Raw genomic sequence first — 25005 nt, forward strand, 5'->3', positions numbered from 1 at the left:
CCAAACTCTTTGTTTGCTCTGTTATTGTCTTCAGAAATAGAAGAGACAGAAATTGTCTCCAGTTTGTTGATGATTTTGAATAAAGAATGTTTGTCTTAAATATCAACTATCTATAACTGATAACAACTATATATATTTTGTGTTAGTGTATCAAACATGATTTGCTAATCATCCAATTTGCATCCACTGCCTTCGATAGCAGTTACTACGTTATGGTATGATTGATTGATGTAATTCTAAATTCTTTTATCCATTGGTTTTCTTATCCGATCAAAGTGATCAAATGAAATGACCATGCATTATAATAAACAAATGTAGATAAGAAAAGTTGTAAACTCTACAGTTTATGATCTATAAGTGATAAGTAAAAATTTCTGGCTACTACTTGCAAGTAGGACTCGAAAAGAAAAACTTCAGTTTATGATCTTTGTTTCACTAGTGAAATAAAGTTAACACTAGCATAGTCAATATAAGCGTCTTCTTCTGGAGGAATCTCTTCAAGTGCCACAAAACAAAATAAGTGAAGTTTTAAAATTTTAAAAGACTAAAACACCACACAGACAAGATAAGAATGCATTCATATAAAATATCACAAAAACTGTGTTCATCAACAAAAGAAATTAGGACAACAAATCACGCTCAAGTAACTATCTCTGTATTTAACCCCATAAAAAAAAAAACAAAGCAAAAAAATATTACAAAAAAGTGAACTAGTTGTGTGCAACATAGGGAATTTGAGAAAACATTGAACGTGCATAATTTGCATAAGATCATTTTGTTGAAATTGTTTTCAAATTGTGATGTTGTGAAAGCTGAAAATCGTGGCGCGATTTTCAGAGGCGTGGCACGATTTTGCTGGCAGAATGGATGGTTTCTGCTTAAGCAAATCGTGGTGCGATTTTGTGCAGGCGTGACACGATTTGTGGATAAGTTTGTCGAACCTTGGGTCGTACGCTTTATGTTGGTGTAAGCCCTAGAGGCCAATAGTTTATGTTAAACCTATCTTATGTATCATGACCTTTATTATTGAATAATATATGACACTCTTTATTTTTATTATATTTAGATAATGTTAATAAAGTCCTTAGAATAGATAGTTCGTGTAATAATATATTAAGTGTGACTTAATCATGAGATTACATTATCTTATAGAACGCTATTCTTAAATGTATCTGTAGTCAAAGCTTTAATATGAATAAAGGATAATAATAAAGCGTCAAGACTATTATGTATGTAGACTGATGACCGCATCTCATGGGTCATAGATATGAGATATCAAGTCTATACATAGATATAAATATTAGGAGTAATATTTATATTGGATTGACCCACTGTGAGAATACTACATAGTAAGTTATGAAATTGTCATATGATATTCTCACAATGATAATAATGTATATCGCTCTTAGACCTGAAACCACTATGATCTCTAGATGTGGACTCAAGTGTTTTGTTGTCATTCTAACGTTGTCTATAATAGGATAACAATAACGTTGGTTGATGAGTACTTGATGAATCATGCTGAGGGCATGAGTGTCCTAGATGGGATTTGTCCCTCCTCATAAACAGGAGATATATCTTTAGGCCTCTTGATGAAATATGACTATAAATATGCATGGCCATGCCGAACTAAGTCAATATAAGATATTGGACTTATTCGTTAAATAGTATATTTCGGAATCAAGATAAATAAACATTGATCTATACAAGGGTGACACTATCTATGCCTTGGGATCAATGAAGATATTGAGACAAAGGAGTAATTATACACTTATGTGTTATCATGAAAGGTTTCGTCAGATCACTTGACATTCTTGTCACTTGGGTAGCAATGATGTGTTGCTAGATACCGCTCATTGTTTATGGTATTAAATATTAGATTTAATATCATTGCCAACGTGACTAGAACCTAAAGGGTCACACACAAAGAGCAGTCAAAAGAGATATGTATAAGTACGACTTATATAAAGGGTGCGCTTAGTAAATAATGCTAATGATTTAGCAAAATTTACTAAACTCGTATTGGGCTTAGTGAAGTCAAAAACGAGTTTGACTTGCAAAGCACATAAGGAGTTCTATAAATAGAAACCTAGTGCAATAGTTTGCGGTTACGTTTTCCTTGCAGAAACCCTAGTTCTCTGACTTCCGTCTTCTTGGCTAGCACCGAGGTTTTGGAGGAGCACTGTTCGTGTGGACTCAATAGAGGCTCTGCTGTTTGCTTGGCTGTGATCGAGATTCCAGTTCGCAGATTCCACCGATCGTTTTCAGACTTATCGTTCTAAGGTAACAATCGAATCACTGGTTCAAGTTCCAATTCGTAATGATCCAAGGAAAGTAAATCGAAATTTTATTCCGCTGCTTGTTCTGTATATGTCGATTTACCTTCACTTTAACCGTGGCGCGATTTTTCACTGGCACGGCGCGATTTTGTCTGTCACTGTGTACTATTTAAGTGTTTCAGCTCATTTTTGAAGGAAGAGGAGAGAGAACTTCAAGAGAGGAAAACTTGGGAAATCAAAGGAGGTAACTTTAGGGTTATGGGTCTTTGATTAGAGTTCTCTTGGGTTGGGAAACATTGTAAACACCTTGGGTGAGTGAAAATCATTGAGTGTCTTGTTCATTGGTGAGATTGGAAAAATGGGTAGAAATTAGGTTTGTTCTTTGTGAGCTTGTTTAAGCAAATTTCTTGTAACCCATTTTTATCACTTTGCAAGAACTCTTTGATAGTGGATTAGAGAGATCAATCTCTCCCCCAGATTAGGTCAAGTTTGACCGAACTGGGTCAACAATCTTTGGTGTGTTTGATTCTCTCTTCTCTCTCTATCTTTTGCTTTTGGTTTTGAGCTTTTCACTTTGATTACTAGATTAGATCTAGGTGTTGTTATTATTGTTGTTGTTTGTGTTCACTTTGATATTGGTTACTACTTTCCTTTGCTCCACACATCAGTTTGTATTGGTGTGATTTTGAGTCCGGATTCACAACAATTGGCGCCCACCGTGGGGCATAGGAGTGATTTGGTTTAGTGAGTATCATGGGTTCAAAGTGGGATATTGAGAAGTTCACCGAAAGTAACGATTTTGGGTTATGGAAGGTGAAGATGCAGGCGATGTTGATACAACAAAAGTGTGAGAAAGCTTTGAAGGGTGAAGGTGCGTTGCCGGTCACCATGACACAAGCGGAGAAGACCGAGATGGTGGACAAGGCTATGAGTGCCATTGTCTTGTGCCTCGGTGACAAAGTTTTGAGGGAGGTCGCGAAGGAACCAACCGCGCCGTCGATGTGGTCAAAGTTGGAGTCGTTGCATATGACCAAGTCTTTGGCTCATAGGCAATTCCTTAAGCAACAAATCTACTCATTCAAGATGGTGGAGTCAAAGACCATGATGGAGCAATTAATGGAGTTCAACAAAATCCTTGATGATTTGGAGAACATTGAGGTGCAACTTGAGGACGAAGACAAAACTATACCCTTGTTGTGTGCTCTACCGAGATCATTTGAATCCTTCAAGGATATCATGCTCTATGGCAAAGAAGGCACTGTCACCTTGGAAGAAGTTCAAGCGGCTTTAAGAACCAAGGAGTTGAACAAGTCCAAGTGAAGGTGAGAAAAACACAAGAAGGGGGGTTGAATTGTGTTTTCTTTCTCTCTAAAAATACTTCTCCTGATAATACTTCATAAGCATTTTAGGAGTGCTTCTGATGTAATAACCAGAATCAGATATGCAGTGGAAAAGATCAAAGCAGAGAAAAGAAAAACGAGACACAAGCAGTTATCCTGGTTCCTCCCACAAATCGGAAGTAGTCCAGTCCCCCTTGCACTTCCAAGGAGATTTCACTATAATCACAAAGATTACAAATGCTCAATACTCTCTAAGTATGAGACTTCTCAAAATACTCAAGCACGCAGGCAAGAGTCTTCCAATGCTCAAGCACTAAGCAAGAGTCTTCTAATGCTCAAGCACGCAGGCAAGAGGCTTCTATTCAAACAAAAATACAAAGAAATATGTTTGACTTGAACACTTGATATACAATCAGTGGTGTTCACAATACAATGCAATAAAGACTCTAGACTTGTGAATTTCTAAGATGTATCAAATCAGTGCAGAAATTCAATGTGCTTTGTAGAATCAAATTGACAGGGTTTTGGCGCTTTTTAACTTGTATATCTCTATCTACAATCTTCAAGTCTTCACTCCTTTATATAGAGGTGTGAAAAAGACGTTGAGATGATTAGCACGTCTAAAGAGTCGTTGAGTTCCTTGGATCATCCACCAGTAATCCTTTGCCTGATTTGGGTGTAGTCCTTTGAAGAATCAACTTCAATTTCATTCCCATCTTGAAGGAACATTTCTGCAGGCAGAGCTGTTGTCTTGTCTTGTAGCGTAGACAAAAACAAAGTAGTGGAGGTAGTGGTTGTACACTTGTACTTTGTCAACTATGTTAATGAAGGACAAGTACTCAGTGCTCTTCAAATGACCGTTGATACCTCCCTTTCAATTCTTCGTTCTTCTTAGACGAGGTTGAAACGAGAAACAACTACTTTGAATCTTCAGCTTAAATTTACTGATTAATTGTAGCTTCTGGTGATGATTTCGCTTTTGATGAAAACCTTGCTTCTGATGGTCTTCTGCTTCTGATCAGCTTCTGCTTCTGATGACGTCATTACTTCATAAGCACTCCAGCTTCAGAAGCACTTTAGCTTCAGACGCAGTTTTCTTCAGATGCTTTGGATTCCTTTGCTCTCCATTGTTCTTCCAAGACCTATTGAAATTGATTGACTTGCCTATGGTCCTGTACACTTGAACAATTATTAGCAATAACCAATTGACACTTTTTAATACCTTGTTATCATCAAAACTCACTAAGGTTTATTGTGAAACACATTTTGTTCCAACAATCTCCCCCTTTTTGATGATGACAAACAATAGTATTTAAAATGTTCAATTGTTGTTGATGTTTGCCTCTTTCACTTTAATGCTAACTATTAATTTATATTATTTTTACTTATTATCTATCCTCCAATGTAAGAATATTCACACTATTTACAGAATCTCTATCTCTATCTCTATATACATGTATTCTAAGCTACACTTTGCTCATGTGTTTTCTCACAAATGCCTCATTTTCTATCTAATTTTATAAGCCTTTGTTACTATCCTTCCTTCCTAACGCTACATTCAAACTGTTTTAACTCCTTTTACAATTTAACGTTTTAATGTTAATTCATTCTTATAACTTCTTCTAATACTCATGCTAAAAGGTAGTCTAATGGTTTCACATTTATATAGAAGATATACACATCCGAAGTAGTCTAACGATTATGTTATGAAAATTGTAAAGATCACTTTTTATTCTTATTTATTCATGATTTTTCATTTGCATATTTGGTTTTAATAAGTGTATCCTTTTAAAACTCTTAACCTTTCACTTCAATGATAATAATAATTAAAAACTGTTATGTTAATTAATTATATTATATATAGGTCTTATATATGTACAACCCCTTGGTACACATGTGAGTGTGAGATTTCAATCTGAGTGGATTCTATGTATTGCATAGGAAGAAGAATTTTGTCAGCCGAGAGTATTGTAGTGCATACTTATTTGATACCGTTGTGGTAATGAATTTCAAACTTATTTGATGGATTGTGTTGATCTGTTAGATTATGTTGTGGTTATATTTAATCTATTTCTATTATTAGGAAGTATGACTTAGTTTTTCTCTTGAGACATAGTCTACACATTATAAGGCTTGTCATGTGGTTGCATCTATTCTCACGCTTTCCATTATTGAATTATGTGTAAGGCTATATAAAGCCAAACTCTTGTTCTCAATAAAATAAGATATTCTCTCATTAAACCAGTATGGTAATTAATTGTTTTAACAATTGGTATCAGAGATCCATTATTGGGGCCTGATCCACAGTGAGTGAGTGAGTGAGTGTGAGGGGAAACGATTGGGGTGAGGAAAATAAGTGTGTATCAAGAAAGAAATTGCAATTTTCTTTCAAGAAAAAGGAGTTTAAAGAATGGGGGAAAATGATAGTAGTAATTTCGTACATTCTATTATTCCCAAGTTTGATGGTCATTATGATCATTGGAAAATGTTGATGGAAAATTTTCTTCGCTCGAAAGAATATTGGAATCTCATTGAAAATGGGATTTTGGTTGTGGAAGCAGGAGTAGAGCAAATTGAGGTTTACGTGCTTTCAAAATGTATCAGAAAATGAATCTTATATCTGGCATTGTCGGTTTGGTCATTTAAGCTATCAAGGATTAAGGACACTTTTTTTTATAAGAAAATGGTAAATGGGCTTCCTTCGATCCAAATTCCAAAGAAGTTATGTACAGAGTGTTTGATCGGCAAGCAACATAGAGACTCTATGTCTAAAAAAAGCTTATGGAGAACATCATATAAGCTTCAACTTGTGCACGCATATATATATATATATATATATATATATATATATATATATATGTGTGTGTGTGTGGACCCATTAAACCAGAATCAGATAGCAATAAAAGGTACTTCCTCAGTTTTATAGATGATTTCACTCGTAAGACATGGATTTTTCTTCTTACATGAAAAATCTGAGGCTTCTGCAATGTTCAGAATTTTTAAAGCTGGTGTTGAAAAGGAGTCAGGTGCATATATCACCTCCTTAAAAACAGATAGAGGTGGTGAATTTACCTCAAATGAGTTTGAAGAATTTTGCAAAGTTCAAGGCATAAGCAGAAAATTGACTGCAGCCTATACTCCTCAACAAAATGGAGTTGCAGAGAGAAAAAATAGGACGATAATGAATATGGTGCGATCTATGCTGGTTGAGAAGAAGGTTCCTAAAATGTTTTGGCCCGAAGCTGTAAAATGGAGTGTGCATATTCTCAATAGATGTCCTACATTGGCTGTGCAAAACAAAACTCCAGAAGAGGCATGGAGTGGTGTGAAGCCAACAATTAATTACTTTCGAGTTTTTGGATGTGTGGCTCATGCACATATTCCAGACCAGAAAAGAAGCAAGTTAGATGATAAGAGCAAGAAATGTGTTTTGCTGGGAGTAAGTGACGAATCAAAGGCCTACAAACTATATGATCCAGTTTCCAAGAAAGTAATCATTAGTAAGGATGTGATTTTTGAAGAAGATGTATGTTGGAACTGGGACAACCAAAAAGATGAATGCAGGCTGGAAAAATGATTATGAGATTGACATTGAAGGAGTAGAGGGAAATGAAGAAGGAGGCAACAATGATGCTAGCAATGATAATAACAATAACAATGATGAATCTAATTCATCGTCTAGTGAATCTCATGAGGATGACTCACCCAATGTCGTTGAAGGGAGGGTAAGAAAAAAACCTTCATGGATGGCATATTATGAAACTGGTGAAGGCTTATCTGATGAAGATAATTTGAATGCAATGATGATGGTTGCTGAAGATGATCCACTCTCATTTGAGGAAGCTAGAAAAAGCAATAAGTGGAGAGATGCAATGAGGGCATAAATTGAATCAATAGAAAAGAATAAGACTTGGGAGCTTACTGTTTTACCAAATGGAATCAAACCAATTAGAGTTAAGTGGATTTATAAAACTAAGCACAATGAGAATGGAGAGATAGATAAGTACAAGGCGAGACTAGTGGCGAAGGGGTATGCACAACAATATGGAGTTGACTACACTGAAGTATTTGCTCCAGTGGCAAGACTAGATACCATTAGATTAATACTTGCTTTAGCTGCTCAACACAGTTGGGATGTTTTTCAGTTGGATGTGAAGAGTGCATTTCTTCATGGTGAACTTAATGAAGAGGTATTTGTGAAGCAACTGTTAGGATATGAGACAAAAGGTGAAGAGAACAAAGTTTACAAGTTGAAAAAGGCTTTGTATGGGCTTAAGCAGGCACCAAGAGCATGGTATAGCAAGATAGAAGCATACTTTGTTCGAGAAGGTTTTGAAAAATGTTTTTGTGAACATACATTGTTTACAAAAACAAAGGAAGGAAACAAGATTCTAATAGTAAGTGTTTATGTAGATGATTTAATATATACCAGGAATGATATAAATATGTGTGATGAATTTAAAAATTCAATGATGGTAGAATTTGACATGTCTGATTTGGGAAGGATGCGGTATTTTTTAGGAGTTGAGGTGATACAAAATCCAAATGGGATTTTTGTTTGTCAATGAAGGTATGCCCGTGAAGTCTTAGTGAGGTTCGGAATGAATAATAGTAACTCAGTGCATAATCCTATAGTACCAGGAACAAAGTTATCAAGGAATGATGAAGGAACCAAAGTTGATACAACTTTATACATGAAGATGGTTGGCAGTTTGATGTATTTGACTGCAACAAGACCAAATTTAATGTATGGAGTAAGTCTCATTAGTAGATTCATGTCTTGCCCAACTGAATCTCACTGGCTTGCAGCAAAAAGGATACTAAGGTACCTCAAAGGTACAACTAAATTGGATATTTTGTACAAAAAAGGAGGAGAACACTCAAACATGGTGGCATATACTGACAGTGACTTTGCTGTTGATTTGGATGACCGAAGGAGCACTTCTGGATATGTTTTCTTGCTTGGTTCTGCAGTAGTGTCTTGGTCCTCTAAAAAACAACCTGTTGTGACACTGTCCACTACTGAGGCTGAGTATGTAGCTGCTGCATCTTGTGCTTGTCAATGTCTTTGGTTAAGGGGGGTGTTAGAGAAACTTGGTCATAAAGAGAAAAATAGCACCATCATTCAGTGTGATAATAGCTCTACAATAAAGCTTTCAAAGAATTCAGTTTTTCATGGAAGAAGCAAACACATTGATATAAGATTTCATTTTTTGAGAGATTTGGTAAAAGATGGAATTGTTGAATTGAGCTACTGTAATTCTCAAGAACAGGTTGCAGACATAATGACAAAGCCCATAAAGTTAGATCAATATTTGAAACTTCGCAGGATGATGGGAATGGTTGAAGCTTCAAAAATAAACTAAATGCATTTTGCATATAGTTTAAGGGAGGGAATGTTAGATTATGTTGTGGTTATATTTAATCTATTTCTATTATTAGGAAGTATGACTTAGTTTTTCTCTTGAGACATAGTCTACACATTATAAGGCTTGTAATGTGGTTGCATCTATTCTCACGCTTTCCATTATTGAATTATGTGTAAGGCTATATAAAGCCAAACTCTTGTTCTCAATAAAATAAGATATTCTCTCATTAAACCAATATGGTAATTAATTGTTTTAACAGTTACACGATAGAATGGTGATCATTGTTTAAGGTGTAGAGGGGAAACAATTGTATGTGCCGAAAATGAAATTAGGGGGATTTATGAATGTTTCCATAAATGATTTTGAATTGGTATATTGGTTTGTATGATGTATCTCTTTGTTTGTAAAGTGACTCCAAAACTAAATGTTGTGAGTCTTTCATATATATTGTGTTCCATTTTTTCAGTTTTTCTACCATTCTTTCTCACGATAGGTAAGCAAGCATAAATAGAGTCCTTCATATTGTCAGCTTTCTGTTTTAGGTAAGACTTTATGATTAATATAACTTCCTATATATTTTGTTATTTCTTCATCGTCAATTACTTTAGTTCTTGAAATTGAATTGTTTGCATGGTATAAACATTGTTGTACATCAGTCTTAGTTTGTTTGATATATTTGGTTTTTGCCGCAGATTATTTGAGTAATGTTGTAACTTTAGACTTACTTACATTCATCAATTACAATGGTACTATTTCTATATAGTTGTTCTTAATTCCACATGGGCTTTTTCCCTTCAAAATGTTCACTACAAAAAAATGTGTATTTTCCGGCGGCTAAAATTTGGATGTTCCGGCAGTTTTAGCCGCCGCTATGTACATTTCTGGCGGTTTCAAAACGGCCGAAATTTTGTCTGCCACAAAGTTTAAAGCGGCGGTTTAAGAAGGACCGCCATGTTAACTGCCGTAATACGCGTTTGGTTAAAGCGGCAGTTTTAAACGCCACAATATACATTTTTTCAGCAAAAAAAATTGAGCATAGTGGCAGTTTCAACTGCCGTAATGCCCATTTTCTAAGAAAATTACTTTTTATTCTTTTTGTTTATGCGATGTATCATAAGCATAATAATTCTTTTTTTTTTTTTTTGAATTGGGGAGAGATGGTTGAGTGGACTAAAGCGGTGGATTGCTAGTTCGTTGTACGAATATTTGTACCGAGGGTTCGAATCCCTCTCTTTCCATTTATTGATGATTTGCTATTTTTTTCCTTTTGAAATTATGGAGTTTCTTTTTTTTTCTTCCCTCTTTGTTTATTTTTTTTTACTAGTTAAAGATGTAAAATAGATAAAAATAAAATAAAAAATATTTCAAATCCAGCACAAGTAAGCAAAACAAAAAGATTTTCTTATTCTTCACGTCCAGGATTACGTCCTGGATCATTAGATAGGAATCTGAAGATGAAATGATAAATAAAGAATATCACTATCGTGTAAACAAATAGTTTTAGAGTAAGCATTAAAAAATCTTCAAGATAACTAAAAAAACGACAGAGAAAGAGAATAGATTCTCTTGTATTTCAAATTATGTTTCCTTTGATACTAAGTTTATAAGAAATGAAGTAATTTCAAAAAAATAACTTAGGAAATTTATTTGTAGTAAGAATTGAGTCTTTATATCATCAAAAAAAAATTCATATTCACAATCAAGATCTTGGTATTGGTGGTGAACTCCAATCAAATAATAGAATTTTCATTTTTTAATGGAAAAAACAGAAATGATGAGATGGTCCAAATTTTTATTGTCTATCCAAAAAAAATTAATATTTGGAATCAAGGATTCACGCTGTAAAATTTATCTATCTTTAAAAATGTTATCATTTTTATTTTAGAATAAATTCTTAATTTTTTCAGACATTTTTCAAATTAAAGATCTTGTCGAAAACTTACAGTAGCTTGCCAAACAAAAGCTAAGAGAAAAAATAGTAAGGGTATTACTGGCATAAAATCTACAATTAGGTTCAAAAAGCTTAGGCTTCTGGTAATTTTGCCAATGAAAAACAACTTGAATAAAGGGCAGAGTCAATATAAATACATACCAAGCTAAAGATATTAAGCATAATAAAAATGTTGTTCTTTAAGAAAATAAAGTGGAGGTATCGGGGTTCGAACCCCGGTCATGGCATCCGGTCTAACAATTTCGACATTTTGCCAGTTGAGTTAGGACTTCTGAGTTATATGATTTGATTTATTATATATATAATTTAATTTATTGTTATCATTTTTATTTTATTATATTAAAATATATTAAAATGAAATAGAAAAGAAAAAATCAATTTTGATTTATAAATATATATAGAAAAATATAGAAAAGGTAAAGAAATAATTTGAAAAGAAAAAATGGAAAGTAATGAAATATAAATAAGTCAACTATTGAATTGATATTTATAGATAGGAATATTACTAAATCAATAAAAAAAAATACTAAAAAAATGAATCAACTAAGATCATACCCCAATCCCTTTTTCATTTGAACTTATCCGGTCCAAAACAGTTTCATTCTGAAATCAAAAATCGAAGAAATCATATATTCATACAATATCTTAATTGAATTCTATGTAATGATCAATAAATTCAGTTTAATTTGATATTTATGCATATCCAAATTCTAGTAACAATTTAATTTATTCTATAGAATAAATTTAGAATTGGAATTGATGAACAACCCATATTTATTAGTGTCGAATAAAAAATGGGGCGTGGCCAAGTGGTAAGGCAACGGGTTTTGGTCCCGTTATTCAGAGGTTCGAACCCTTCCGTCCGAGATCATATCTATTAACGATGTGATAAAAAAAGCAACGTGCAACTTGAAAAACATGATTAAATTAGTTGTGGATTCTTACATCCGCCATTTTATCGAATAGAATTGATTATAGAAATCGAGATCAGAGGCTCGACATCAGTTATTATGATGTGCCACTAGAATTCGGTGTTTTAGAGGACGCTAGAAGGATTGATGATAGAAATAATAGTACATGATGTTTATTTCTTTTTCAGGATCAAGTATCTGTGGTTATTGAAAATTAATAAGTTAGAACAACTTCGTAACTATATTTTTGATACACAAACCGAAAGGATTCAATTTGAGCAAGGTTAAAAAAAATATATATATATTATTTGAATTGTTAAATGGATCAAAAGTGTATTCTAGAAAATCATTCATCTTGTATTATTTTTTTAAAGAAACGAACAAAATGGTTATGTTGCTTCCATTTTTGAGACGATTAAAAGATCCCCCAAGTAATGTTATGATTTACGAATAATTTAAAGGAACTTGGAACAAGTAAATACTATTTAAAAATTGTCTCAACAATTAATTGTATTAGAATGAAGAAAAACACTAGATTCGCAAGAAGAAAAGAAAGAACAAAGCACTCCATAAAAAAAACCATAAAGGCTCTTTTTTCATTTGAGTTATTTTAAAGTTATCAAAATTTAGGTATGAAGTTGCGAATACATAGTTTTTTTTCTTCAGAAAGAATAAGAAAAAAAAACGTAACAACTCCAAAAATAATATAAGCTTTAGAAGTAGAAGTAGCTTATTAAAAAAAAAAAAAAATAGATTGAATTTATATGTGTTTAGTTTTTTTCCTTTATCATTTAAAAAGTATAACAAACTAGATGAGTATATATATATATTTACTTTTTCATTATCCCATTTATATACTCTTATACAATTTTTCTATAATAAAGATTGTTATTGATGTCATTAAAAAGATAAAAATTTATATTATATTATTTTTGTTATATCGTTGGTGTAATCGAAATAGATAATCATGGTTAGTTTGCTTCGGTACAAGCTCCTTGTGTCGGTCCGTTGTGGAGAAAGCAGAAACGGCGATACAAGCAACACGATGAATTGATGGACTCACACTTGAGGGTAAGGGACCCATAATCCTATTGCCTTAAGTTTTTTGGGTAAGAGTGTGACATCTCTATCACTAAAATGGTTATTCTAGTATTGATGTGGACGGTCCCCCGAACTCCCCTCATGACACAGCAGAATCTCCTAGAATGGTTAAAGGCTTATACTATTCTTTGATACAAATACAATGAACTTTCCTATCATTTGGCTAGTGACAGACAGCATTGCCCTTTTATAAGGTAACATTTTTCTCATCCACAATGGACGACCCAAAAAGACTATGCTTTATGAAAAGTGGACAACTTTAATGCATCATGATGGATTCTTATTCATAGATAGATTAGAGATGTAATTAGACAAAATTATGTACTATGCTCTGAATAGTTAAAGCAGGAAAACAAAATTATGGTCAGATCCACGAAATTTCACTTGATAGAAAAATTTAGGCTAAAATATGGTTTTAGTCCTGCAAATATGCCTCGTTTTGGTTTTAGTCCCTGTAAAAAAAAATTGTTTTTGGTCCCTGCAAAATTTTTTGTTTTTAAAAATAGTCCCTGAAAATTTTGTTTCCATAGCAAATGTGTTGCATTTATTTGTTTCCAAATGATTTGCACAAAGATATGAAAGCCCATTCAACTTAGCAAATTTTCGGTCAGATCAAACATTTTTAATATAATTCTTAAGTTGATGGCGTAACGACACTTCCGACACATCTATCAAATTATTTGGATAAAACCCAGCCATAATCAATTATTTGTTCGCATAAAAAACTGCAAATAACTTTGCGAAACTCAATCCTTCAAAAAAAAAAAACTTTGCGAAACTCAAACATAAAACACATTGTAAAAGAGATAGTTGACTCATTTACTAACTTGTTCTTTTGTGTTATATCTATTATTATTTTTAAAAAATTTAGGGAAAAGGCATGTGGGGTTGTAGCCCCACATAGCCCATATGTACATCCGCCCATGAGCCTATACCCAAACACAAGAACGGGTTCTGGCACCAATCATGTAACTTATAATTAAAACTAGCAAATTTTGCTTTATGCCAATAAAAAGAGAGTAGCCTAATGTTCTCCAAAAGCTGGGGAAAGGAGTTTTGTTTTGTTTTTGAAAATTCTATCAATCATTTCCTTCCAAATAACCCATGAAGTTGCAAACTAAATTAAGTGCATGAAAGAACACCGCACCTTTGTATAACCTGCTGAAGTTCTAAATTAAATGAAGTGATTCACCAAGGTTAAGGTATCCGCAGTATAACACCTAACCACTGACGAACCAGATACCAGAACATACCAAAATGATTACAAAGCAAGAAAATATGATCGAAAGTTTCACTTGAGTCACATCCACTGACACATGACTGCGTCTTTAAAACTTTATATATCAACCCAATTATGTTCTAAATTTTGAAGGTCTAACTCAGTTTCTGTAATTTCGAAATTTTGAAAGGTGATGAACATAATTACACTAATAATGCAAGCTTTAGAAGTACAAGTTTATTTTATTAACCATCACCATGGAATGGATTTTACCGGCATTCTAATCAGGATCATAATATAATAGTGCACCCATCATAATATAATAGTGCACCCAACATATTAGTATATGAAAGTTGACCGGAATTCTATTCAGGATCATATGGTACTGCAAATCAAACGCATTACCAATGCTTTGGAAAAGCTACAGCTGAATATGTATATAAACTAAGGACTTGTTTGAGTTAAAGACTTTTTTTTTGTTGAAATGAAGCTAAAGACTTTTTTTTTAGGGGAAAGCTAAAGACTTTATTAACCATGAAAAGAATTTATTAATTAAATTGGTTGAATTAAGATTTTGGATGTTGTGCTTCTTGGATCACGAGGTGAGATTGGGGATCATCCACATTGAACTCAGAGCAATTACACAAGTTTATTAGATATTATACATTTACTAAAACCCTTAAGATTTTGCTTCAGATCAAAAGGGAATAGCAAAATCGTAAAATCGCAATCGAAATCGAAGGATTTTTTTGATACATAAATCGAAGGATTTTACTCAACTATTTTTGTAGAATCAATATAGGATAGAAAAATTCAAAATCATAAAATCACAATCAAAATAGATGGATTTTACAAAAACAAAAGTAATGCTAAAAGTATGTTATAAATTGCATATTGTCATAAATGATTCAAAATTTCAAGTCAAGAAAATATTTATAACTCAAAGCCTAGATGCCAGGGACACCTACGATTTTATGCGAACCGGTTTAAAATTGATCTGTATAAAAAAAACTTCCAAGAATCATTCAAAGTCCTGTAAAACCTGCGATTCTGCAGGAATTTCATGATTATATGCAATATGCAATTTCAACGTGATTTACTAGAATTTTGCCTATTTTTACATTTTGCAATGGATTTGGATCGATGAAGGTGAGTAAAGTACAAAATCCTATATTTTGGAATTTAAGTTGTGATTTTAACAACAATGCTTAAGATATTGAGTTCATTGGCATCTCACCGATAAAACTAATAAAATGTTCAACATCCACTTTTATGAGCAATACGAGACTTCTAACTCAAACTTGGGGAACAAGAGTGCTTCATTAACCAAAATTTTATTCTCACTTATTCATGCATGCTTGTTGAGAATTGGTTGAATTAGAGGTTTCTTGATTCCAATCTCCTACAATGGTAAAATGCATTTACTATTTTTCACTAGATGCTATTTTACGAGTCTTTGATACAAACACAATGAACTTTCCTATCATTTGACTGGAGACAGACAACATAACATGGTTGTACAAAAAATTTCAATGTTGTCTTGCTCTTTTTAAGGCAACATTTTTCTCATCCACAATGGACGACCCAAAAAGACTATGCTTTATGGAAAGTGGAAAACTTAATGCATCATGATGGATTCTTATTCATTGATAGATCAGAGATGTAATTAGACAAAATTATCTACTATGCTCTTAATAGTGAAAGCAGGAAAACAAAATTATGGTCATATCCACGAAATTTCATTGATAGAAAAATTTATATGGGTCATGTTCCAAGAAATTTCTCTTAAAACTTTTTTTCCTGTTCCACAGTGCAAAACACATGACATATTGTGTATGCATATTTCTGAAACTTTATAAAACAAACCATTTGTGTTGTTGTTGTCACTCAGAGTAATTAACCAACAATGAGATCGATTACATTACTTTCATCGTTTTCCATCCTTATCTGCTACTACTGCATTTTTTTCACTTTCCAGAACTCTCTTGCCTCTGCCAAATGTCTTGAGGATCAACAATCACTGTTGCTCCAATTAAAAAACAATCTCACATATATTTCTCCTGACTATATCCCCAAACTAATATTGTGGAATCAAAACACGGCTTGCTGCAGTTGGAGTGGTGTTACTTGTGACAATGAGGGATATGTTGTTGGCCTTGACCTGAGTGGAGAATCTATTTTTGGTGGATTTGACGAATCAAGTAGTCTTTTCAGTCTCTTGCATCTCAAGAAACTGAACTTGGCTGATAATTATTTAAATTCTTCCATTCCATCAGCTTTCAACAAGTTGGAGAAGTTGACTTATCTGAATTTGTCAGATGCTGGATTTCAGGGGGAGATTCCAATTGAGATTTCCCATCTTACAAGGTTGGTTACTCTTGATATCTCTTTCCCATTCTATCATCTCGACTTCTCTTTCATTTTCAACCAGTTTTTCTCATTTGGACCACTACCAAAACTTAAAATCTCAAATCTACAAAAGCTTATCCAAAATCTTACCAATATTAGGCAACTGTATCTAGATGGTATAAGTATAACATCTCCGGGATATGAATGGAGTAATGCTTTGTTACCGCTGCGTGACTTGCAAGAGTTGAGCATGTATAACTGTAGTCTATCAGGACCCCTTGATTCCTCCCTTTCAAAACTAGAGAACCTATCGGTCATTATTCTTGGCGAGAACAATTTTTCATCCCCAGTGCCACAAACATTTGCCAATTTTAAAAACCTAACCACCCTCAATCTTCAAAATTGCGGATTGACAGATACATTTCCACAAAAGATCTTCCAAATTAGAACACTGTCAATTATTGACTTATCTGACAACCCCAATCTCCATGTTTTTTTCCCTGATTACTCACTTAGTGAATATCTTCATAGCATTAGAGTGAGTAACACAAGCTTCTCTGGAGCATTTCCAAACAATATCGGTAACATGACAAACTTACTCCTATTGGATATTTCTTTCTGTCAACTATATGGAACACTTCCCAATTCACTGTCAAATCTCACACACCTTACCTTCCTAGACCTTTCTTATAATGATTTAAGTGGTTCAATTCCTTCATACCTTTTTACACTCCCATCATTGGAGAAGATTTGTCTTGAATCCAACCATTTTAGTGAATTTAACGAATTCATAAATGTGTCTTCCTCTGTGTTGGAGTTCCTTGATTTAAGTAGCAATAATATATCAGGGCCTTTTCCAACATCTATCTTCCAGCTCAATTCACTTTCTGTCCTCAGTCTTTCCTCTAACAAGTTGAATGGATTGCTTCAGCAAGATGAGCTTTTGAAGCTTAGAAATTTACATAGTTTACACCTTTCATACAACAACATATCAATCATTGAGAATGATGCAAATGCTGATCAGACAACCTTTCCCAATTTTGAACGTCTTTTTTTGGCATCCTGCAACTTGAAAACTTTCCCTAGATTCTTGAGAAATCAATCAACATTAATCAATCTAGACCTGTCAAATAACCAAATTCAAGGAGTTCTGCCCAACTGGATTTTGACACTACAAGTTCTTCAATACCTTAATATTTCACACAATTTTCTCACAGAAATGGAAGGCTCTTCGCAAAATATTGCTTCCAACCTTTTATATATTGACCTTCATAACAACCACATTCAAGGAATACCTGTTTTTCTTGAATATCTTGAATATTTGGATTACTCGACCAACAAATTCTCTGTTATCCCGCATGATATTGGTAATTACCTGTCTTACACACAGTTTCTATCTCTTTCTAATAATAGTTTACAAGGAAGCATCCCTGATTCCCTTTGCAATGCTTCATATCTGCAAGTGCTTGATCTTTCCTTCAACAACATCTCAGGAACAATTTCTCCTTGTTTAATTACAATGACTAGTACCCTTGAGGCATTAAATTTGAGGAATAACAATCTAAATGGCACTATACCAGATATGTTTCCAACTTCTTGTGTTGCAAGCTCTTTGAACTTCCATGGAAATCTCTTACATGGGCCGATTCCCAAGTCTCTCTCCAACTGCTCATCGTTAAAGGTATTGGACATTGGATCAAATCAAATTGTTGGTGGTTTTCCATGCTTTTTGAAAAACATACCAACACTTAGTGTCTTGGTTTTGCGAAACAATAAATTTCATGGTTCCATAGAATGTTCAGATTCTCTAGAAAATAAGCCTTGGAAAATGATTCAAATTGTGGACATTGCTTTCAACAATTTCAATGGAAAAATACCAGAAAAATATTTCACAACATGGGAAAGAATGATGCAAGATGAAAACGATTTGAAATCAGACTTCATCCATATGAGATTTAACTTCTTCTCATATTACCAAGATAGTGTGACAGTTTCCAATAAAGGTCAAGAACTTAAGTATGATAAAATTCTAACAATCTTTACAGCCATTGATTTCTCATCCAATCATTTTGAAGGACAAATACCAGACGTGCTAATGAAATTTAAAGCACTCCTTGTTTTCAACTTTTCAAACAATGATTTTTCTGGTGAAATCCCATTAACTATTGCAAACCTGAAACAGTTAGAGTCCTTGGACCTCTCAAACAACTCCTTGGTTGGTGAAATTCCTCTGCAACTTGCAAGCATGTCATTCCTTTGTTATTTGAACCTTTCGTTCAATCATTTGGTTGGGAAGATCCCAACAGGTACCCAACTTCAGTCATTTGAAGCATCTTCGTTTGAAGGTAATGATGGCCTATATGGACCTCCATTAACTGAAACACCAAATGATGGGCCGCACCCACAACCAGCATGTGAGAGGTTTGCTTGTTCAATTGAATGGAATTTTTTAAGTGTGGAATTGGGATTTATTTTTGGACTTGGAATCATCGTTGGTCCCCTCTTGTTTTGGAAGAAATGGAGAGTAAGTTATTGGAAACTCGTAGACAAAATTCTATGTTTGATTTTCCGGAGGATGCATTTTGAATATGTAACTGATAGAGGACAGACATACAGAATTTTAAGGTGGTGATAGAATTAATGCTAGGGATTGTGATAACTATTAAAATAATGTTTTGTATTTATATTGAAGTTGTACTTTGTGTGTATTAACTTTCATTGAGAATTGTGGTGATAGTGTTTCATTCAAAACAGAAATATATAAGTTAATTTATAACTATAAACATCATAATCAAACTGGAAACACAAATAGGATACAACTCCAAAATCTAGATATAGCCAATTACTTCATTTTGGTAAAACAATTGCTTAATTTGTTTTTCTGATCGTCAACTGGATAATGACATCATTTGACATACACATGGATACACCAAATGATATATTACTATAGTGTTTTTGGTCTTATTTTTAAATTAGTTCATGTGATTTCCAAATTTTGAAAGGCGGTGATCATAACATAATAGTATATGAGAGTTGACATACATTTACTTCCTCAGGGGTATCAGAAGCAACATGATAGAAGTCTATTCAACTTTGGTGTCTCACTAGAAGCAAGATTGGAAGGATGGGTGAACAGAAGCCATTGCAGAAGCCATAAGCTAAGGGAATAAATTGTTCCAAAACCATAGGTGATTAAGCCATTCTGAATGTCATTTACATGGTTATATCAGAGATTATATACTTAAGTTGTTGTGTGAATGGTTCAGGAGCAGTTTATGCATGTTTGGATGTATGGGGTAGAGCTTGGGATGATTCTGAAATCTCTAGAAGCAATAAGCTGAAGTTAAGCTATTCTTGTTTTTTAGCTTAATTTGTTTGGTGAAGGGTTTCAAGGGGATAGCAGAAGTGGTTTTATTGTTGTTAGGAGCATCAAATTGATGGTGTTGCTGTTAGGAGCATCAAAGGAAGAATTGTAACACCCTAAACCCCTTAAGCGATAAATTACGTAAATAACACAAATCATGCAAAGGATTTAGATGCTAATTCTTCTATAAGTTCAACATGCATAAAAATTTCTCACACATCGCAGCGGAATAATTATATCATCACATAGACAGCTAAATAAAACATCTCCAAGTAGCCATGTTACATAATCATACTACATCACCAAATATAAAACCTCAACTCAATATACTGAGTGAGTAAAATCTCCACAAGTCATAAAGGTAAATAAACAGACAGACACCCCTAAATCAGAGTCCGACTCTAAGACTCCTAAAGCAAAACGATGTAGCTCCAAAGCTAACATCCAACAACTCACCAAGCTAAAGCAAACTATTCATGCACGCCGTCTACCCATTCATAAGAATAAGGTAGGCGGTCAACCAAACGACCATTAGGGGTTAGTTCACAATCACAATAAACATAATCAAATGAAAGTAAATTGCATAATTTAAATTCACATGTTTAAAAACCTCAACATCATCATAAATCATTGAGTATGCAAGCACAATCAAGGAAGGAATACTATTCACCTTTTTCGAGTATTCACGACGATCACCAAAATTTCACCAATGCACATATACACTGATTCACATATATTCAAGTATGACTTGACTCACCAAAATTAAAATCTCTAAACAAAAATCTCTAGATTCTTTTAACACAAAATCTATTTTTTTAAATCTATTTATAGGATTAGCTTTTCTCAAAATCTTTTTTTTTTTTTTTAGCTGAAACAAACGCACTGAATAGCCACTTCAAAGTAGAGATAAAAAAGGAACTAACAATGTTGGCCTTCCCTTTCAAGAATCAAATCAAATTTGAAACACATAAAGATAAACGCTTAGGATTTGATTTTCAAACAACCACTTCTTTGTTAATTACATGGAAGAAATTTGTAATTTGACTACTCATTCTGCTATTTTTCCTACAGATTGTCATGACTATCTTGATATGTATATTAGCAAGTTCTTAAGGGATATAATCAAGAGAACTATTCGTGGCTATATCATTGTACAAGGAAGGGCTGATGCACCATGAATCTTGGTGGAGTAAAGGTATTACTCTTTCAGGGGGAATTCATACTAAGAAATCTACTAGGAATTTCAATGAATCTAAGAGTAGTAAAAGTTATCAACCAGGGAGTTTGCAAAAGAATACAATTCTTTGTGAAAAGAAATGGAGAATTTCTGTGTATTTCATTCTTTAATTCATGATCAGCTTCCAATTTTTAAATGCTGCAACAGAAATTACAAGAAGTGAGTACAGTGTCACCATATATTAATTCTATTATTTATGACAAAAATGATTATACAATTCAATTCAACAACAAAAATCAAAATCTATAGAAAATGATTATCATCTGCTTTAAAATGACTATGATTTCTCCACTTGAGTGCTAATTGAGAAAAAATGTTTGTAGAAGAACCATCTTCTTTGAGTGCATTAGAAGCGGCTCCTACAAGTGACCCTACATTGACTTGCCTGATTAACTTTCTTGATTCCAATCTCCTACAATGCTTAAATTCTTTGATACAGATACAATGAACTTTCCTATCATTTGACTGGTGACAACAACATAGCATGGCTTAAATTCTTTACAGCCATTGATTTCTCATCCAATTATTTTGAAGGACCAATACCAGAGGTCCTAATGAAATTTAAAGCAGTCCATGTTCTCAACTTTTCAAACAATGCTTTTTCTGGTGAAATCCCCTCCACTATTGCAAGCCTAGAACAGATAGAGTCCTTGGACCTCTCAAATAACTCTTTGGTTGGTGAAATTCCTGTGCAGCTTGCAAGCATGTCATTCCTTTCTTATTTGAAGCATCTTCGTTTGAAGGTAATGATGGACTATATGGTCCTCCACTGAATGTAACACTATATGGTAAAAGGCAAGATGAACTGCACCCATAACCAGCATATGAAAGGTTAGGTTGTTCAATTGATTGGAATTTTTTAAGTGTGGAGTTGGGATTTGTTTTTGGGTTCGGAATCATCATTGGTCCCCTCTTGTTTGGAAGAAATGGAGAGTAAGTTATTGGAAACTCGTAGACAAGATTCTCTGTTTGATTTTCCGGAGGATGCATTTTGAATATGTAATTGATAGAGGAAAGACATACAAAATTTTAAGGTGGTGATAGCATTAGTGCTAAGGATTGTGATAAATATTAAATCGATGTTTTCTATTTTCATTTAAGTTGTATTTTGTGTTTACTCCTTTGTGTGTGATGATATGTATTATAACTTTGAATGAACATTCTATAAAGTTTAAATAAAACAGTGTCATTGAGAATTATGGTAATAGTGTTTCATTCAAGATACAAATATCGATTTATAACTATAATCATCATTCTCTTAAAATAAAATAAAAACTATAAACATCATAATCAAACCGAAAACCCAAAGGAAAGATTTATAACTCGAAAAAGGGAAACCAAAGAGGATACAACTCCCAAATCATGATATAGATCCTTTATAACATTTGTTCGATTTGATTCTGATTGTCAGCTAGATATTGATACCATTTGACATACACAATTGATACCATTCTCTGCCTAATTAACATCTTGTTAACGTGGATTTCTTTTTGAGTTGAACTTGTTAACATGTTGTCAACTGTTTTATTCACATATTTTTAAATTAAGATATCCAATTATTATGTTCTAAATTTTGAAGGTTTAACTCAGTTCATATGATTTCCAAATTTTGAAAGGGGGTGAACATAATTACAATAATAATGCAAGCTTTAGAAGTAGAAGTTTATCCAACATAATAGTATTTGAGAGTTTATCCAACACTAAGTATAATTCGCTACGAGAAGCGAAGCTCTCTTCGTGGCCTATTCTTTCCCATTCAAAATTCTCTTCAGTTGAGTTTTTATAGTGATGTTGATTGGGCAGGATGCCCTGATACTCGACGCTCTGTCACTGGTTGGTGGATGTTTTTTTGGCTCTTCATTGATCTTGTGGAAAAGTAAGAAGCAAGCGAGAGTCTCTAAATCTTCTACTTAATCTGAGTATTGTGTCATGTATGCTGCTTGTTCTGAAATAATTTGGCTTCGTGGTCTTTTGGCTGAACTTGGATTTCCTCAAATAGAGTCGATCTCACTTTATGCTGACAATACAAGTGTCATTGACCAATCGCATCAATTTGAAAGGGGTGTGAATAAGAAGTCCTCTTTATTATATTTATTAGTTTGTTTCTAGAAATAAGGACACAAATCAGAAATTGATTTGTTCTCGTTAATTATAATTACTTACTGTAATCACCTGTATAGCCTTATAAAATCTATATATACACAAGAAATAACAATGAAAAAGGTATCAAGCCAATATTCGTGACACACACTCCCACAAACGTACTCCACGCATATCCACATGCTTTAATATCTAGAGAAGTGCTATATGGTGCGAGAGACAACTCATGACAACACCATGAATGTTTTGATTTATCACATATCACATGGACTTTAAGTATGGATTTCACACAGCTGACATACCTTCAATTCAACACATGCTAAAGCTAAACCACACCTACTAGCTATATATTTAGCCAAGTTTACCTACACTCAATGTTTCTACAACCATACAGGGCCGGACCTTGAGGTGTGCAAACAGTTCAATGGAGCTAGGCCTCCTCAATGTACTAACCATTCTGAAAATTAGTGCTCTGATAATAAAACAGACTTGATTTGGTGTTTATAGGTGGAAATATTTTTAAGATGTGAAGTAGTTTGCTATAGCAGTAGTATACAGAGACAATAACTCAAGGAAGATGATTATTTTGAAGAAATGGGAATGATATGTGGAGCTATTTATTGTTGAACATTGCACACGGTTCATATTTGCTCTTTTGAGCTACTTGTAAAAAAAAAGTTAAATAGAACATTGTTCTTTTAAAAAAAAATACATTTTTATTTTATTACGGACCTCTTTTCACTTACAGAGCCGAGCCTCCAAATTTGTAGGAACGGCCCTGCAACCATATATCACCATTGCAACTTATAGAACTACCTTACATTTCTCTATGTGGCTCCATTATAGAGAGAAAAGCTTTTCCATAATCTGGAGTATATGTTATTATATATTAACGATCATAGTAGGTTTTATTCAAGTGCCAATTTTAGTGGTCGCGATGGTTATTTTTTGGAAAGCCTGTGTTGTTATTGTTTGGAAAGCCTGTGTTGTCGCGCATGGAAAAAAGAGATTGTCTGCTTGGAATAGTCGCTTTCTTTATTTTAGTGGTCGTTTGATTCTTCTAAAATTTGTCCTAACTTCACTCCTTGTCCATGTTCGTTCCTTCTTCAAAGTTCCGTCAAGTATAATCTCTTCTCTTGAATCTATGTTGAATAAATTTGTTTGCAGTGGATACGTCTTGTGCTAAAAATATCACATTGTTGGTGTTAATATATTCTATTTTTGCATATTAAAAAAATTATTTTTTTCTTTTTTACGTATGGTTTTGATGATGACATTTGTTTCTTCCTCTTGGTGCCATATAGTTTTGTTGAATGCAATTTTGTTGGCTTTTTCAAGAGAAAGATGCTATTGGCCATTGATAATACTACAAAGGGACTTATCATCAGCCATGCCGGCTTTACACGTTCTTTACCATAATCATTAAGTCAAGAGTCTCTTTCCTTACAATATGATTTATATTTCTGTCTCTTCAGAAACTAATCCTTAAAAGAAATTTTTTTGCCAAAATATTTTTTAAGAAAAGCTTAGACAAACATAACTGGAAACATAAGGTATATTGCTAAGAAGGTTCCCTAAAATTGAATGGGAAAGGTGAGACTACCTGTCAAAAATGAATGGAAGAGTTGGAAGTCATGGTGTGAGTGACCACACTGCTCTTCTTCAAAGAAACTTCTCTTGTACTCTAGCTATTTGCCTGTTTGCAACTATATATATAATACCATTTATCACATACATCATATACATCAAACTAAAATTGTGTCTTGAGAGTAATCAGAGAGAGCA

The 25005-nt window shown here is 33.5% G+C and overlaps 1 protein-coding gene across 1 annotated transcript; it reads left to right on the forward strand.

Moving 5' to 3' along the window:
* Positions 1-16076: 16076 nt before the first annotated feature.
* Positions 16077-21893, forward strand: LOC11439391 (receptor-like protein 33). The gene is made up of 2 exons (XM_039832577.1): positions 16077-18940; positions 21560-21893. Exons 1-2 carry the CDS (start codon positions 16077-16079, stop codon positions 21891-21893), a joined length of 3198 nt encoding a protein of 1065 aa, XP_039688511.1.
* The last annotated feature ends 3112 nt before the right edge of the window (positions 21894-25005 follow it).

The sequence above is a fragment of the Medicago truncatula genome, chromosome 4, assembly GCF_003473485.1.
Source record: "Medicago truncatula cultivar Jemalong A17 chromosome 4, MtrunA17r5.0-ANR, whole genome shotgun sequence".
Lineage (NCBI taxonomy): Eukaryota > Viridiplantae > Streptophyta > Magnoliopsida > Fabales > Fabaceae > Medicago > Medicago truncatula.